The following is a 20,277-nucleotide window of genomic DNA, read 5'->3' on the forward strand; positions in this document are numbered from 1 at the left end:
GTATGCTTTTTGAGAATCTGGATGACTCCTGAAAGGCGTTCTCAAGTGCTGACGTCTTGGCCGCGATGGTCAGAATAAGGGACGCGATCGTGATTCTCTAGGGCAGTTTTTTTATTAATGTTTTGTATAAAAATTTTGGTGGTCCACAAATAATTAGCGTCCATTTAAAAAACCTATGCTAAAAAATTCAAGAACTTCTTTAAAAGCCGTGACTGAGCCCATAGTTTTTTAATACTGTCGTAGTATATTTCAAAAAACTATTTATTGTTTCCTTGTGTTCAAAATTTTTAAGCCTTACAGAAAGTAAATTAAGAAAAACGAACCTCAAAACCGTTTTTAACAATAATAATAGTCAGGAGAAGACACCAAAAATATGAAAACGAAATAGGTCGATACTTAGTAATATGCCCCAAAAACAAAAAGAGAAACATTAATGAGCAATATTACATAAAAAAAATTAAAAAAGATTAGTTTCTAGAGATTTTCACAAATATTTTAATAAATAAGATGAATACCTTTAAAAATGCTTGCTCTTTGGGATAATCGCGTAAAGAAATATTTATATTTTTAAAATAATTTTTAACTGCTGCTGACGTAAACGAGAGCTTGAATTATATTTTTTAATCATTATTACCCTAGTGATGAATTTTCTTACATAGGCAATGTATGAATTAATAATCTCTATGGATTATATCAATTAATGTTCACTTAATACTCGTGATTCAGATTGTACTATATAATTAATATTATTTATTTCTGCGTTAGCGGTCTGAAAAATGTTGTTCGCTAGTGGCGAAGATTGAGAAATACTGATCTAGGGCACTCGAAAGCTTGCAGTTGAAAGTTGCCGAGTATTTACAGATTGTCAAAACCACCCCTAAGCATATTAAAAAAGTGCTTTATTGAGTACACGCTACGCCGATAATGCAATGAATTGTATCCCATCGCTCCTAGCAACAAGGCATTAATATACAAATATGGCCGTGACTAGTACTCCACAATTTTCTTTGAATTCTATCGAACAACAAGGAGTACTTTGCTTTTCTGGGATTTTTGACAATGGAGCCATATTTATGGATAGCGAATTGCTAATAAAGTGAAACGCGCTCCACATAACAAAGCCGAGCATCTTCGATGCCTTATCGCAAATTATGGCGATATGCATACAAAATCTCCATATCTATTCGAACGTCACTCATAAGCAATAAACAAGTATTTCTGTATAAATTCATTTGCTTAAACTATAAGAGAATATAACAACGTGACACTTAGCTTTGCTAAAAGTTAGTCGAATGTCGATTGACCATTCCCAAACTTTTGTGACCACATTAAATAGAAAATTAGTGTACTTTAGAGATCAAAAATATAGTGAAAACAACATATAAAACCAACAACCATTGCTGGTAATGTAATGATCTCATTTTTTTGCCAAAATAATCGTTGTTAATTACATAAAAAAAGAGTGCTCCTTTATAATAATATTGTACAGACATTTATTGTCCTAAGCTTAATATCAAATTTAATGAGAAACAAACGTAGCGAAAAAGTCATAATTGAAGTTATTTATAAGTAAAATTATTCATTAATCGAGTTATGTTTGCTCTTTAATTACCAAAATTTTTCTTGTATCACATTTACTGAAAATATTACTAAGTATGTAAGGCGTGAATATTTTGAAAAACTATTTATTTAATATAAATTTAGTCTCAAAGGATTTTTAAAAATATTTCTTGGGACTCTTAATTTATCTTAATCAAAAATTCTATAAATGGAACTCTTGTGAAAAGAAGGTTTTTGAGAGTCCTCCTAAAACGTTAATCTTGAAATAATTAATGTTTGTATAAACGAACTCTAGTTTTCAGTTCGCCCTGTATATACAAAATATATACACTATGTATATGCAATATAGAACATAAGAGACATTGGAACAATCTGCGCGAACGGCTGTCTGTTGACGAAATAAACTGCCTCGCGTACGCGAAGATTGCGGGTTCGATTTTCTGGAAAGCAGACGCGAGGGTTATTAAGTGCGCGCCCGGAAGCACTCCTGTAAAAATGAAAACCTCTCCCAGAAACAATACATTCCCTATAGCAGTGAGTAATCAACGATCGCTCTGCAATCCGCAAAGCCTGCTTCGTATAAATCACACCCGCGATCAATTTATTTCACACGCAATGAAACACCGCAAAATACCATCGTCTATTTACAAAAATAATCAACGAGATAATCTACGTTGCTTTAATATATTATACTATGTATATATTGTAGTTCAAGTATGTAATTTTCAATATATATATGTAGTATACTTGTGTTGTTTGTGATATACGCGTTTTAATAACATTCAAGTGTGAGAAACCGAAAGCTCATAAACTGTTATTAGAAATTTACGGAAGCCTCTCTCACACTTCCTGTAAACACATCGCGAAAGCTTTGTATACACGCGTTGAAATTAATTTATTTTGTTAATATTGCCATTTAAAAAGCATATTGACAATAAAAATTTGCACGAAAAAACATATATCTAAAGTTAATAAAAGTAATATAATAAACGTTATTAATAATATATTATGTAATAAAAATGCAGATTTAATATTTGCTATCGTCATATTTAAACATCCTAAGTCAAACATATAATATGATAAGAACAGTCTTTTGATTATATATAATAAGTATGATATAAACATTATTGTTTAGTTTTATAACCATGTATTACCAAAAAAATGTATTGTACTATCGTCGAAACAATATTAAATTTTATTATTATTCGTGATCTTTAAACAATTGGAAAGTAACCAAAATTAGCTTGTTAGCATATATAGTGTTTGACTATATGGCATATTTGTTCTTAATAAATATTTTTTAATAATATAGAGATTGTTTCTCAAAACTATCTCATTTAAGAGACTCATTTCAACACACACTTTTATTTTTAAAAGCGCGAACATCTGATCTTTAACGACTACTTTAATTTAAACTCGACAGCCAACTATAAACCTTTTGATTAACCTGAACTCTTCTGCATTCAACACTGACACCGGTTTGTTGGTGTATCAATGACTTTTAGCTGCAGATTGTAGATACGATCGTGTTTTGAGAGATTCATGTGAGTTCATATACGTATTTTTTGATAATTACAGTGTCATAAAATTCCCAAGTAAAAACAAATACAGTATATAATTCATGGCGACTAATCCTTTTTCACTATACGACAACAAATATTACACTTCACTTAAAAATAACCTATTCTTATAATTTTACCATCATCGTGTGATGGAAGCTACGACGTCGAAAAGAAAGCATATTTAATTTTACAGGGTAAGCCTAATGGTCTTATATGAGATATTATTTTTAAAGCACTTAACAGAATTGTTTGGCTCACGATTAAAATATTGAAAATTATTTTTAGCAGATGAATTAATAACTTGAATAACTTTTTATTTAGACATGATGGATGGCGTTTGTTGTTACAAGAATATGCGTAAATTATTCCAAGAAATAAATCAATACTATGATTCAGGTTATATGTATCTATTCGTTGATTCTTTTAAAAGCTGTTTTAAAGTTTCATTCCACGATGGAAATAAAAAATGGTATAGGAAGCAACTAATAAATATTATAAATAAAAAACAGCATCAGATTACGTATGTAATTTGTGTTCATAAAAGAAAATATAAAATTTAGTTTACGTAGCTTCTAGTGTTTCTTTAATTTTTCTGTTTTATATTACAATATTATATATATATTTTATGATAATATATTACATATTATACATTTCATTTAAATACTAAAAAAATTTAAAATTATTATTTTGTAATGTAATAAGACAAATTTTATTTATATATTTTTTTAATATACAACTTCTAAAAATAAAATTCTCGGTTTTGCGAATATTCCATAAAAGATTATTTGTGAGAATTTAACATTACGTTAAGGTAATATACATGTATATAAATTAACTCAAAATTTAGTTTGGTAAACATTTTTTAACTTTATTAATATATGCGTGATTATGTTATGATTTGATGAATTATTTATAAATGCGAATTTCCTATAAGAGAAAAAAGATAATCAGATAGCTTGAGTTCTGGTGAATTTGATGGATGAGGCAAAACAAATCTTGTAAAAGTTGTGAAGTACTTTCAACGATAATATTAAATACGCCTACTGGCTTTAGTACGGCGAAAAAAACATACAAATTTTTAATTAAAAAATATTATGTAATAATTCTACTGTAACAAGCTTATCGATGTTATTTTAAAATATCGCAAAATAATAAATTATTTAAATTCGGTAACGATACAGATGGTCGGTTTTTAAATTTATAATGACTTTATCTCAAGCAATTATTGTGGGCGACGTCGAACGAGTTCTAATACTTTATAAACATATTTTGCGCAAATATATAAACGAAGCTCATAAATTCAGTTTATGGCTGGCCCGTAACAGCGTTTATTCTAGCGATATCAGAATTACACGGGACAATAAAATTAATTAATGCTTGCATACTAATATATATTGTTGCAAATGCGAACTGAAGATGATTATAATTGCATACACGCAATGTAAATAATAATACCGCAACGGCAATAATACACACGGTTAAATTAAACGCCTCTGTTTAACGTTCAGGTTAACATTATTTAAATTAAATTTTATACAGTGTTACGTACGATAAAGAATTGTTGTTTATTATTGGATTTTTTTTTAATTAATTCGAGCTAAAAATACCATTGAATTTTAATTTCATAAAAATTAAATTTTCACTTAAGGTGAGATGTACAAGGTGTGAATAAAAAATTACAATAATTTTTGTATTTCGCACGTTAATTATTTTCAGTTAAACTTATACTTTTTGGTTGTTATTTTAAATAAATATTAAAGACTAAATTACTAAATTTAAATTTTTGCAGTTTCTGAAATTTGTAGAAATTTATCATTGCAGTGTTCGATTTTATAAAATAAATAGTTTTTTTAACACTAATAAAACTATGGTTCTTAGAAAAAAAAATGCAAATAGAGAGAAAAATACCAACGCAGATTGTTTAAATTTCCAAAATTGTGCAGAAGCAAAACATAGACTTCCACTGAAAATCAATAAAATAATATTTTAATATTACAAACCTGCAAAAAATAATATTTATGTGTTTAATATAAATAAACGAATTATTTTCACCATTAGTATTTTTTCTGTATGTATTGTATAATACGATATATAATTTGTTTTAATCTAATATGTCTTTTGTATTTAAATATCGTATATTATCCGAAAGGGTTGTCGTAATACATCAATATGATAATTTAATTTTTTTCGAACATATGTGCATCCACGTTACGCATAGTGCGCATCCTCATTTTCTATGGGGGGTCCATAGCGCGAAAGCCCCTTCAGTTGACGTCCGGACGCCGAACGTTCGCTACGGAATGTGAGAAACGCGAGTGATGTTAAATAAATCATATTAAAAATGTGTATAATAAACAATTTTACATAAACGATTTAATAATAACCGCATTTATTTATTATATTTAAAAGAAAAGTGGAATATATAAAAATTAAATTAATAACAATGAAACTGATAATTGGTAAAAAATATTTAAACCCTGTTTATACTATGATATAAGTGTTTATAATTAATAATAGCTATATAAAATAAGTATGTTTTATCTACACAATTATTATATATTTTAATTTATATAAACTAATTCTTTTTTTTAATTGCATTACTATTTAAGATACAAAATGAAAACGTCACTGTTTCAATACGCCGCGTGTAGTTTATTTGTTTTCACAGTGTGGATTTTGGTGCTTTCGAATTTAATTACGCGTTAGTAATTCGTTTTAGTATATTTAATATTAATAATAAAGCATAATTAAATAATGTTGATTTTACAGTAACGTTGTCGAGCAATGATGTCAAAAGACAAAAATCAAAATTGTCAAAAGAAAACGCAACTCCATACATAGATCCTCAGACTCCAACCAACATTACTGTTCAGTTAGGATCCACGGCTTATTTGCCGTGTAGGGTGAGCTTTAAATTTATTATTTATGTGTTTGTATTGAAATATTTAACCTCTTAAGCGTTCAATGGTTAAACCGACGCATGAGCCACAAGTGGCGCAATTTATAAAAAACGTGTATTTAATTATACATTTTTTTCATATATGATAAATAAAAATGTTTTAATCAGAAAATCATTTTTGATTTGGATGTATCTTTATTATATTATAAAATCATAAAAATAATAAATTGACAATTAAGTTGAATTTGACTTCTAAACTGCGTAATTAATGAAGCAATATTTTAAAATACAATGTCACATTTTAATTTATTTGTTGATGTAAGAAACAGCCTTTTACAAACAATCTTTGCTAATGCTCTAAAAATCATTTTTATTTTTTAGTCAAGTTTTAAACAAATATATTATACACTTGAAAGAACTGCTTTTCCGTTAACTAGTAATTTTATATTTCACTCTAATCAACGATTTTAACCCATTTTCCCATGTTTTTCGTAACAACAGAGTTTTTATAACTAACAAAAAACACCAAACAGACACATCATTATAATAATAATCAAAACATTTTATATAGGTGCTAGGTTAAAGTGAAATTATTTAACAATCGATAAGATATCGGCATTAAAAAAATATATTTTTAACGTTAAGGTTTTTAGATTTTTCATAAGTATATTATAATCATGTATTAGAACATTTAAAACTTAGTTGCTTATGATTCTTATCTAATAAAAATAAATTAGTTATTAAGTTTATGGGTAAAATTCAACAAAGTATATATATATATATATATATATATATATATATATATATATATATATATATATATATATATATATTTTTAGTTAAAATAATATTCGGAAATTTTAAAGTAACATCAAAAAAGTATATTATAAAATAAATTTGTTAAGGCGTATAAAATAAAATATTTAAAAAAATGATTCATGCGTAGATAAAGTATAATTGCACCTGAATTTATATTCCTTAACAATAAAAACATATGTATTTATTGAGTTATTGTAACGCTTATCACTTATACTTCCACCAATCAATAACGAGATATTAACGATGACGTCTCAACCCATTAATTTGATTAGCTCTTGATCCCATTCATTTCAGGAACTTTAACGTCTATTATTTTAACGCATCATATGTAATTAAAAAATCATAATAATATATATTTTATTTTATTTATAGCAATAATAAACTATATATCATGTAGCTACCGAAGTGTTGAATTTGTTAAATTAAATTATAGGGTTGCAAAAAATCAATAATTAAATATTTTTTTATAATTATTATTAAGCGTTTAATTAGTTATTAGGTTAAAATTATTTTTTTAATTTTAATTTTAGTTTTTAAAGTAACTATTTTGCATAATACTTGGACTTATAAACTAGTTCATTAATAACTTTGTTGGTTGGACTTGTTTTATGTTACTTTTTCCCTAACTTCTATTGAATTTCATTTCTTAATGCCTTTTATTTTGCAATTTACTACAAAGACTCGCACCTGCAAATTCATCGTCATTGTTGTGCGTCTGAAAAGAAACTCAAATTATCGTGAACATACTTGGAAAATATGTAACAATGTCAATTATACAACAATAATAACATTTTTCCTAGTAAAAATACATATTTTTAAATATGTAAAAGTTAAATTTAAAAAACTCAAGTGTTCTGGATTATTTTACATATTAAGTTTTACAGAATTTTATTTTTATGTTTATATATCATATTTGTATTTACCCAAATAATATTATATGTGATAAATTTACGCTGACATATTTCTGATTGCTGGTCCGAACGGTGACGTTTACTGAATCAGTTAAAAGTAAAATGTAGCCATATTCGCGTCATTAAAATCGCGTTTTGTCATGTTTGAATCGCGTTCGTTCATTATGCAACGTTTACGGCCGTAAATCCGCTTGTAATCGGATTAATGGCATATAAAAATCTCTTTTCTTGCGAACTCGCCGGCCGGTTGCCGCCGAGTTTTGGGCGTTAACCAAAATTGCCAAAACATAGTTAAGTTTAAACGATGCATATAAAATCCCGGGGTCTATTTACGACGGACACCAGGCCATTAATAACGTTACATTTTATGGGCGGCCATCAAAAAGTGAGCGATGATATTCATGATATTCTTTATAAAGTCTGATCTTTAATCGTTTCCAATCAAGCTCGGGTTAGGGGTTGGCGGTAATAAAAACATCTCACAGTGGTTTAACCCGACCTCGTTATATATAGTTAACCGAACCTCGTCATATCCAGCAATAAACCCGCCGAGCACTGAACAACTCGCATAAAACTATATTGGCGACATTATTAAAAGTCAACCCCGAAGGACCAGTCCCTGAATTTAAATCTAATATTGAAAATTTTCACGCTTTTCACTTTACAGATCAGAGATTTGGACGAAAAGAAGCTGGTGTCTTTCATTAGACAAATGGATTCTCACATCCTTACGGTAGATAGCTACACGTTTATAGCCGACGAAAGATTTACGGCTTTCTTCACAAAAGAGACCGACACGTGGAACCTTCAGGTACATAAAAATGTTAAAAAAATAAAATAATAATAATTATTCAAATATAACAATAATTATTGTGAATAAATTAAAGTCGTATTCAGAGCACGGATCATAATAATAAGACGGAATTATATTCCGAAGGATCAAAGAGCGATGAAGATTATTCGATAAGTTGAATGGCGTTTTGAAAGCTAATATCCTCTCTTTGTGTATTAAAATATACTTATTTGTATATTTTATATAGTAATAAAATAATGATATCCTAATAGAATATTTCGCGATGAAAAACATTGAGTATGTATTTTATTAATAAATCTTTATTTTTTTCATATATAGTTCTTTTAAGTTTATATTTATCTAAATTTTGATCTAAAAGCAGTTTTTAAACTGTATTTAAAAATGCAGTTTTATTTTATTAGTACTTTATTGTAAATACAGTAAAATTATAAATCGCTCATGCGCACTAATACAGATGGACCATTTGTATATTTGGAGTTTATTTAAATTTTTATAAAAATAAAGCTATTTTTACTCAGCTTTAAATACATTTATTAATAAAGTAGCTTTTACGTGAAATACAAAATGTAAATACAAATTTATCATAATATTTTTTTAAGCTTATTTATGTACATTTCACGTATCAAGTCGATGTATCAAATTTGTGGAAAATATGCACTGAGCAATATAACTAAAAGTTATAGGTGACATATTAATTAAACTTAGTTATTTGTGTGGTTTTTAATTTAATATTTTTTTTATTATAATAAATTTTAGATTCGTTTAAATTTTAAGTATTATTTTACTACTTAATACTTTTCTTCGCGTATTTAATTTTTATTTTAAATATATACTGTTTTATTATTTTGAGAAAACTTACTTACAATACATATTAAATAACTCTTTGATAGTTGTAGCTATCTGATTGTTCAAATACTGTACATACAGACGCTTCAGCTTTTTTTTTACTTAATTTTTATAAATTGGAAAGTAATTCTCACATAGTTGATTGTAGGATAATATGGTAGTAGTATCTTAAATGATAGAGGTACAAAAACTGGTGGAATTCTGCATAGAAATGTGGTTTCATTGTGGTTTAAACAATATATAAAACATGTACATACATAGACTTTACTTAAAGATAGATGTAAAATTTATAGTGATTACTACTAGGTGAGAATATAAAAACTTATCTAGGTATATATTGCTGTTTAGAAATTTAAATTAAAAATAATTTGTTTTAATTGGCTATGTAAGAAATAAAAGAGTTTGACAAAGTTATTTGATATAAGGTATCATAGTTTCGAATAAAGCTAGAAGAGAACGAAAACACATCTTGGAATAGGATAAAAAATATATAATTGGGGAAGCAAAAAACAGCCATCAGCTATTTAGAAATTTTCGAAGAAACTGGATCACTGATAAAACATGGAACCTGATCATAAAAATGAAACAACTCAATTTAAATAATCAGGTATAATAACCAAGAAAGCATAAATATTATGCAAATCTTTATAAAAAAGCTTAGAAAAACTGTAGATATGACAAGAATAAATACATAAATAATAAAATAAAAATCAAATTCCCCGGTTTTTTGGACATGTTGTTCGCGTATGAGCCAACAGCCTGGAGAGACTGGTGGTGGTTGGCAACGTGGAAGGAAGAAGAGCCAAAAGTATAAAACACAAATGGGCTCTTAAATGGTCGAAGCAATTTAGGCAGTGGAATTGAGGAAAAACTGTAAGAGCAATTTGCATGAGGTTAGAACGCGTCAGGATGGTCATGATCTTCGGCAGCGAGGGAGCGATTTACAGATGTTTTGCTTTACCACACAGCGAAATAAATAATTTAAAAACTTTATTAAGTCATAGTTGTAACTAAAGATTTACTATTAAATACAAATTGCTAGCTCACAACAACAAAAATACGTAAAGTTAAATAAGTCTTAACAAGCGACGGGTATGCTTTTGTCACAGAGATGGATCGAAAAGGCTCAAAATAAATCAGCAGGATTATTCGCGATTAGACTCTTCCATTTCCTTCCCAGATCTTGTTCCCAAATCCGATATCGGTCGCTCCCTTTAGATATTATTCCAATGTTTAAATCGTAAAACCTTTTCTGTTACCTTTCTGGTCCAGATTCTATTAGGCGCATTCATCGGGCTAATGCCGAAAATCGTCTTTTAATTTAATCAAATGGGTTTTTGAAACATGTTTTTTATCTTTTAGGTGAAATATGCGCATCCCGGTGATGTGGGTATATACGAATGCCAGATAAGCACCGAGCCGAAAATCAGCCGATTCATCCAGCTCAATGTGATAGGTGAATGACTTTCACTTTTGTTATTTTTTTGGCGACCCCTGCTTCAATATAAACTTGGGCGTGAAAATTGTAGTACCCAAAACTAAAATGGATCCCGAGCCGGACGTGTACGTCAAGGCGGGGAGCACCGTCAGCCTCCGTTGCATCATCAGCAAGTCCCTGGAGGAGCCTTCGTACATTTTCTGGTATCGAGACAACGAAAGAGTGCTGAATAACGACCGAAGCTCTATAAGCATAGAGAGGATCAACGCAGACACAACGGTAAGCAGATTTGTTTATTTTAGAGATTGGGTAATAAATTCTCGATACTCAACATGTACATATATATATACATATATGTACATATATTCGAATTTAAAAAAATATTTGTATTACATATAATTGATTATGAAATTTAGTAATGGTGTTCGAATAATTGTAAATCGATTTCTATAATTCGTAAATGTATGCTAAAACCAGGTAATTGTTTTAATCTAAAACAACCACAATCTATTAAATATTATGTCAAAAGTTTTCAATATTAATTAATAGGTTATTAAATAAAACAATGCTGATGTTGTGTTTCACCTACATTTTATTAATATATATTATAATTTTAATACTATAAATTTCAGCAATGTTCAAATTTTGGCTTACTCATTAACAAAGTAATTATTTGCACCGCAATTACTCTATGTTACATATTGTTGGCTTGAGGTGTAAATTATTGAACTATTGTGGGTTATTCTTTGCTCCCTAAAGTCTGATATATATTCTATAAAAATCTTACACTTTCAAAATGATTAATGGTTGTGAGAAAAGTGTCCGTAGATGAACTAGTTGTATAGATAATCTAAGGAAAATATCGAATATTTTTTTGCTTTTTTCAAAAATTCACAATTCTTGTAATATCGTTTAAAATTTTTATTTACATTAAACATGTTACTGTTACTGTTTTTATGAATTGGTTTGCTAGCAGCAGATCGTAGTATATAATACCTCAACAATTACATTAGATACACAACAAAATATTCTTTCTACTGACTCACTTCACTGTGATTACGATTTTTTTCGATTAACAAATTGCAGGCACCCAAGTATTGAGCTTCTTGATCATCAAAATATTTCATAAATAGTTGCAGTATTTGATATATTTTATTCAATAAATATGTCTAATTCTGGATTTAACAAACATGTTTATTTATTAAACGTTGTAATATACATTTATATATAGATGTATAATAAAAAAAACACTAATAAATAATAAGATCACTGAAAACTAATATTATAAGGCACGGCATCTGGGAGCGCAAACCCTCAGCAACACGCCATCTGGCGCGCTCTGGTGTCGTCGAAATGACGGTATTCTTCTTTGACCCTCTAAGGAGAAACTCTGTTTAGGGATACAGTTCTGAAGGATGCAGTCTCTGGGGGGGGGGGGTTGATAGGATCCAACTCTAGAATTCCCAAAATGTGGGCCGAACCAGACAAAGGCAAAAAAGCCTCTTCAGCCCATGCGCCTGTGCGTAAGTTTGGAATGACTACTTGCGTATATTAAGTGCCTTCTATGAAGATATTTATAAAGGCTCGATAAGCTAGTGACAAAAATCTAGGTAATTGTTTGAGGGCGTAGGTTATTGACCTGGTCGACGATTCATAGGGCGTAGCTCATAACATTGAAATACCTAGATATAATAAAACATTATTAATTTATTTGGGGTTGCAAAACATCAACACAATTTATATTTATATTTTAAATTAATTTTGTGTTTCAAGAATTACATGTATATTTTTAATACTTATATTAGCAATATTTTTTTATTTGAATTTAACGTTTTGATATTTCAATTACAACAGATAAATAATTATTATATTAATCTTAAACTTGCCTTGAGATAAATAAACAGAAATCTATAAAATAACTATATTTTTTTTACTATGATTTTTAAATATTTTTTTACGTTTTTTTTAGTATGGTTTCTACTAAAAATTTCATGAAAATTATCATAATATATTCAGATATTTGTAAATACGTGTTTTAACGCATTTTGAAGTATTTGATGCAATTATATTTAAGGTTAAAAGTTAAACTTATAATATATAAGTTATATAACAATATACGCAATTATATTATATATAAATCAATATGTTTCTATTAAGATCATAATGTTAACATTGACACAATCAGTTGACGTGAGACCTAATCATAATTGTCAAAATCTCGAGTCGGATCGTGATCGAGTTCGAAAGATTCATAGCCATTGTTGTTGAAACTATATATTATGTTACAGAAACATTGCTTTTGCTACATCAATATCTACATATATAAATATATTTTATTAAAAACAATCGCTCGCTATTTTTTTTCAACTTGTACCTCTAAAAACTGTTTTTTTTTATTTGGTGTGAATTGCATGATTTTTGTATATTATCAGTAGATGTACGGGTAACGAGAATCAAATTAAGTTTTCATATGATTGATAACTTTAAACCTTTATAATTAGCGCACAGTATGTCGCTGCTTAATTTAAAACTAATGAACCGAATTCAAAAAGAGCAATTAAAGCACACACTCCCACATCAAACTAGGCACGTTTCCAGATTTCGACTGGTAAACTTTTCACATGTACTTCGGTAATGTAGCCTGCCGAGGACGATTTCTCTACTAATTCAGGTGCCATAGGTTAATTGCAAAACTTTGCCAGACGTATACGAAGGCCACTATCGCATTAGTACTTTCTGCGGTTACAAACAATTTATACGTTTACTAATTTGAAAACGAAAGAAACTATCTAAAGGGTCGCATCTTTCTCTCTATCTCCCTATATCAAGGTATAGATTAGTGATTTGTGGCTAGGCTAATTAAGATTTTAACTTATTTTATGCTTCACACAATATTTTATTAATATCATCTATGATCCCAAATGTAAATACGTTAATATTATAACATCAATTTTCTTCCTTAATTATACTCATTTACTATGAACTTTTTAAAAATATGAACTAATAAATGTGAGAGCATCTAAATACTACTAAGTAAATTTACGAAAAATGTCTAAAAATAACTTCTTTATTTTTTATACCTCAGTAAAAAAGAGAACGTGAATAAACTTATAAAATATCTATTCGTGAAAAGAACAGGATAAATTCAAAAGATCCTTTTATAACTTTTCTATGAATAAGTAAACCCCAAAATTATTTGTTAATCCTGTGAACTTGATAATTATAGGCTAGTCAATTTATCAATAATATTCATAAAAAAATCATTATAACTTTTTTATATCAAATAAATGAAAAGCAAACTACATGTTGGAATATGTAATAATCGATTGACAAGTCAAGCGAAATTTCTTATAAAAGTTTATGAAAACTTTATTTGCAAAGTGTTTGGGGCAGAGTTTTGTTTTGAAACGAAATTGTTTTCCTTTGATCGTATACTTCTGTTGAATTTTTACGCATTTTTCATGGTAATTTATTCTTGTAAGAATAAATTTCAACTATATAATATTAGATCCTTTTGGTTACGTCAAATAGAATTTGCTTATATAGAATATAACATTTAATTCTCTAGTGTAGCTTTAAGTTTTTAAATGTCAATATTAATATATGATACGCAAGAGCTTATTATAAAGTCATAGTATTATTGATTCTGAATTTAAAGAAACGATTGTATCTGAATCTATAAATAAACTTGTATTATTTGTGCGATAGAAACTCAGTTGCTGGTTGCATGATTTGTTTTGGTTTATTAGAAAATAACGAGTAATACAGTGAGCTCACGATTGCGATCAAATAAAAGTAGATATTTGTATAGATTTTATATGTATATATATATATATACTATTTTCAGTAACTTAAATTAATCTGACGGTTGACTTCGAGAGATAAAATATTGTACATAATCTTCTGCTATAAATTTACTTTATGAGATTTGACATGCTGATCCAATATATAAAGAAAATGTGCTTTTCTTAAATGTCAATAATATAACTGTATGATTTGTTACATAAATAAATGTTCACAAATTACAGACTGATGTTAACTGTATATTACAAATCTTACAATGTTTTGTTAGTCTCCAAATCGTCATTAAAATTTTATATATTATTAAATAAATATTTTTGTGATATACGTAGACCACAGTGGCTTTAAAAATACTCTTGTATTAATTATAATTAATTATAATAAACTGATAAAATAATAATATATATTTATATTAAAATTATTTACATTTATTTCTTTTGCTCTGGATTTATATTTTTGTATAATGTGGTTATTACTATTACTGTGCTAAAACTATTCTTATTTTATTTTTCTTAATTTTATATTAGGTTATTATTATCGTGGATTTTGTAAAATAAGGTATAACTACTATCGGTATACTAGAAAACCAATTGTTGAAAAATTCCTCATAGTTAAAATATTTCGGTACATTCGAATCATTTTTAACACCACATTACTACTTAATCCTAAGTATTTTTTAGAATACTATTACTCTTTTTTGTAGCATATAAATCAAAGTCATTCATCCGAAACCGTAAATTCCATGTAAAACATAAGCTTTGTAATCCCATTTGTAAGATTTTTTCGGGTTGTATTGCTTTATACTTGTACTCGCCTTTGTTGGAATTATTTGTTCATCTATAGAATTTTTTTTGTTTTATAAAATGAAGGCGTTCGTTTGTATAAATTAAAACAAGGTTAATCCTTTGTAATTTGTCATACTTAGGGTTTCCAAACGTGTTTGCTGTAGTATTATCTAAGAAATAATAAAGTCGTTTATTTTCTTTAAATTTATTATAACTTATAATACTAGATACTACCGACTACAACCAGTAATGTCTTGTAGTCGAAAATTGGACTACAGATATACATATAAATTATGCTACCGATGAATTGCGTAAATTTGAGTTCAGATATCTCAGCAGGATTATATGTTAAATTTGAGAAGCACATAAATTAGGCTGTCTCGTTATCTACTGAATCATGTCAGTAGTAAATAAATATTTAAAATAATCTGATTTTCAAGACTTGTTATTCATGTGGACAGTCTTTTTAATTTAATTGTTTTCCTTGTCCATTTTTACTAATAGTGTTTTTTTGTGATATAAGTGAATCTTGTTCTAATTTTGATTTTGATGTTTTATTTATTACGATGTGAGATTTTTTATGGTATTGCAAAAAGTGCTAAAATCTGCATCGTTTGACAAATATTAATTGTTTGTATCGGGTGTTTTTAAAAAAACATTGGTGTCCATAAAAAAATGTTTGAATCCATTTTAGAGTACGCTCGGGATAAGAATGCCGGTTTGTTACTGTGTGCGTGTATATATATGAGAGGAAGAAGCGATGTAGCGTGTACTTCGTTGTCTCGCTTTCTCTTTTAAGGACAGTCGCTGATTCGTCAACGCTGGTATTCGTCATTAAAGTGCAGTGTGACACAGAAGTTAGATCTTCTCTAGTGATTTATTTTAAATAATTTCGTGTTGATATTGGTTTAACCCAGATATGCCCACTGTCCCATGGGTAGGTCACTAAACTCGTGCCACTGTTTTTTATTTATAAATGAAATTTTAAGAGAACAAAATTTCTCGGGCATATCTGGGTTAATTGATATCAAGGCTTCAAATAAACACTGTAAGTTATTCCTTCTCTTACTCGTGGATTAAAATATTTTAATTATTTTTCCATTAACCCGTACGTTGTTGGTTTTTTTACACTATTCTCTGTAAGGCTTAATAAAGTTATTATTTTTATCGTTGCGCCAATGATAATTTTTTAATTTATTCAATGGAAACTAATGATTTAATAGAGTCGTCGAGCCATTAAAAAATCTGCGAATAATTTCTGTCCCCATTTTATATCTTTTTACTTTTGAAGAATAGCTAAAGACGTCATTATTATTAGTGAAAAATTTTGAATTTTGCAAATATTTAATTAATGACATCAATGTCTGGTTTCTTTAATTATATAATATATTTTTAATTGTCCGTTGAAATTTCCAACTTAGCTCAGATGTATGTATGTTAAATAAACATATATTTTCTTTTAAAATAAAAAAATTAAATATTCTGTGCGAAATTGTTTTGAGCCGCACAGTTCACGCACACAATAACAAACCGGAATTCTTATCCCGAGCGTACTCCACCTAATCATATCATTTAATACATGAAGTGATAGATATGGCAGTATCAATATGACGTTTACTGTATGTAATGCCATATTTGTCATTATAATGAAACCTCATCTATGATATTCAACAATTGTAAAATTAATTAGTATATTATAAAATTTTTATGACTGATATACGCTATTTATTAAAATTAAATATATTATTATATGCTTATTGATATACATATCGATGTATTTTAATGTAAATTGTTTAACCTTTGTATGATTAGAATCAATTAATAATATTTTGCTAATACGATTTTTATACATAAAAATGTTACTTATAAAAAGCGTCTTAAGAAACACTACAAAATTTTTAAAACATTTTTTTTAAAAATACTGTCAGAAATTAAAGCATATTATAATAAATTAACTAGGGAAAAAATCGTTTATGAATATAACAGGATTATGTAGAGAAGTCGAATAAATCTTTTAATTTACACTATTACCTTATTCCAATAAATTAATGCAAATCAATCATTTTTTTTTCTCTGTAAAGTTGCCAATTATGAATTAAGGCAATTTATATTGAAGGGAGTCGATATAATATATTTCATTCAAACGTATTTATATAGTATATTTTTATTCAGAATTTTTATTAAGAGACACTCATACCTGGTAAAATATTTTGGGAACGAAGTCGAGGGTTCATCTTTTTCGCGATAACCGTGCCTCTCTCTTATACGAGCTCATTCGTATGTCGAGAGGCAATAAACGTTTCCGTGTCAAAACAACACCGCAAAAATAGGCCGGTCGCATTCTATATGTTCCTTATCCATATCCATCCGGCCGCGCTTTTTCTCGGCTATCTCGACACTTTACCGTCGATAGTTCCGCTCGAGATGTTGTTTCAGCTTTAGTACGGTTTTTGGACGGCGTAAAAAATAAGAGAAGGACAATAAAAAATAAAAGTAGCAATAACCGTTAGATATATCGATAACGGCAATAACCATTTGTCCCTAGATTGGGTCGTACACGGCGCACTTAATAGGCCGAGCACGCGTGGCGAATATCTCGGCGATACTTTATCTCAGGTCGGTGTGATGTCGTCGAATAGCTAAATTTTGAATTCGATATCGCCCTTTTCTTCCTTCCGTATAATGTTTCGCCCATGGGTGGTAGTGGATGTGCGTTGTTACGTAACGCGCGTTACATAAAATGCCTCATGTTATTATGCTTGTTGCCAGGTCAGTCAGCTCACAATACACAACACGAGGCGGAAAGAGTCTGGCAATTATTCGTGTAATCCATCAAACCTCCAATCGGCTAGCACTATTCTTCACGTTTTAAATGGTAAGTTACTCCATTTTTTTATGTTGTAATATATTTATTTAAGAAACTAACTAAACATTACACAACAAATAAAGATACGTATACAATTCAAGATTGAAAAAACACAGTTATATACAATAGTTAGATACCAAATCGCTCGAGTCACTACTGTCAACCTAGCACAACACAATACAAAAACAGGTACTCGATACCATACGATATTCTTACCTCTCAAATAAGAGGAGGTATTAGATTCGTCGTAAAAGTGAAAATACAATTTTAGCGAACACCTGTCAAGTATTATGTACTCATCATGTTTCAATAGATTTTACGATAATGTATGTGTCTGTGTATCTATTGTATATTACAGAAGCAGTGCCGTAACTAGATTTTCATTTGCCCTCTGCAAGGTCTTATTTTTTCACCTATAAACGTTTTTTTAAAAGTATAACAACTGTAAAAGTTTACTCATTCACAGTAATATTATTTAGTTTCTTATATATTGATTTATTACAGCTTTATAATTAATATATTTAATGAAACTATAGTATGATTAGATATTGCTTAATGTTCTTTAAAAAGCTGTTTTAAATTTAACAGTAAAATAAAAAGAGTAAAAAATAATCAGATAGCTATATTGATTTTTAGATATAACTCAATTAAGAAAAGCTGCAGTTTTAATGCTTCGAGGATCAAAACTTTAAATTTTACATTTAAGCTCATGCAAATTTAAATATTTACCATAGTGAATAACGAAATCTGCAGCTTATGTTTGTAAATCAACAATTAAGCGCATGTTAAGTAAAACCTAAAAATCACAGTTGCTTTGTTGCAGAAAAGCTTTATTAATATTGAATATTTACGTTTTTTCTCTATTTTCACGTTTATTAACTTTCAGGCAATTGTTTAGCAAAATTTTAACTTGTATTAGTAGTCCCATTTACCTGTGATTATGCACCTTTTGCACCTGCCCAGTCAAGTGATACAGTTGTGCATTGCATTTTTAATTACTTTGCGTACATTTTTGGCAAAGTAATTAAAATTCGTTGTAAAATTAATTTAAAAATCAGGATCGTTCCCTTTTAATGCCAGTTAGAACCAGGACGTCTGCAATAGCCGACTCGCCTTTGGCTGTCGTTATCCAGATTTTTAATACGCTGCCATAGCACATTTATCTGTTTAATGTCAGTTACGAGGAGCTGGTCCAGTTTGTATCATTTAATTTTAATATTTTATGTTTTTTTTATTGAAATAATATAATGTATTGTTAGAAATTCATTTTAACACATTAAAATACAGATAAAATATAAGTGTAATTTAATATTTAAATATATGTTTGGTATATTTGTATTAAGAATATAAATTAAGTAACTAATATTTTTTTTTTGCAGAAGCATTTGTGTAGTAATTACTCTTAATATTTGATTAACTAATTAATACTTATATCAACAGGCGAGCAGCCAGCAGCCATGCAACATGGGAACGCGGGTTGGTGGATCGCTAAAGGGGAAGGGAACTTACTTCGCTTATCATTGGTATCCTTAACGTGGCTCGTGGCAACGTCTCGAAGAATATTATAAGAAAAATATTAAATTTATTTTCTATTAATTAATGCAACGTTGCAACAGTAGGTTATTTCTTTTTTCACATGCATGTTGTTTTCTTTAATGTATGTATTGTTGATTTTTATTTTTTGGGTACGATTTTTGATATGAAAAAAGTGAACTGACGTTTGTTGATGTTTAAGGACTTGTGCGTCACGAATGGAACAAATTATACTTACTTATATGTATATATTTTTATATGTAAATAAATAATTATAATTAATAAAATAATATTTATTTTACACACATACACACACATGTGCTTATATGGAATGTACGTAAGAAGTGTAGGTATTACCCTTAAAGCCTTAGCCATTAAACTGCTCTGACACGCCGCAGGTCACGACGAAACCGATATTGGAAGAAGCACGAAAAAACATCAAA

General features: G+C 28.4%; 1 protein-coding gene across 4 annotated transcripts in view; it reads left to right on the plus strand.

Moving 5' to 3' along the window:
• The window catches only part of LOC148226512 (zwei Ig domain protein zig-8-like), a 132,472-nt gene extending 112,410 nt beyond the window's left edge, over positions 1-20,062 (plus strand). The window contains exons 1-8 of one of the 4 annotated variants that reach the window (XM_088203678.1): positions 5,239-5,652; positions 5,732-5,823; positions 5,892-6,025; positions 8,419-8,562; positions 10,774-10,867; positions 10,941-11,128; positions 18,205-18,310; positions 19,742-20,062. In XM_088203678.1, the coding sequence (XP_088059804.1) occupies positions 5,739-5,823; positions 5,892-6,025; positions 8,419-8,562; positions 10,774-10,867; positions 10,941-11,128; positions 18,205-18,310; positions 19,742-19,869 (879 nt within the window). In that variant the 5' untranslated portion in view covers positions 5,239-5,652; positions 5,732-5,738 and the 3' untranslated portion in view covers positions 19,870-20,062. Of the gene's footprint in view, positions 1-5,238; positions 5,653-5,731; positions 5,824-5,891; positions 6,026-8,418; positions 8,563-10,773; positions 10,868-10,940; positions 11,129-18,204; positions 18,311-19,741 lie in introns of those variants that run through there. The other 3 variants (XM_088203679.1, XM_088203680.1, XM_088203681.1) reach the window with 3 other exon arrangements.
• The last annotated feature ends 215 nt before the right edge of the window (positions 20,063-20,277 follow it).

Source organism: Plectrocnemia conspersa, unplaced genomic scaffold (assembly GCF_051122295.1).
Source record: "Plectrocnemia conspersa isolate PC_06_02 unplaced genomic scaffold, ASM5112229v1 ptg000014l, whole genome shotgun sequence".
NCBI lineage: Eukaryota > Metazoa > Arthropoda > Insecta > Trichoptera > Polycentropodidae > Plectrocnemia > Plectrocnemia conspersa.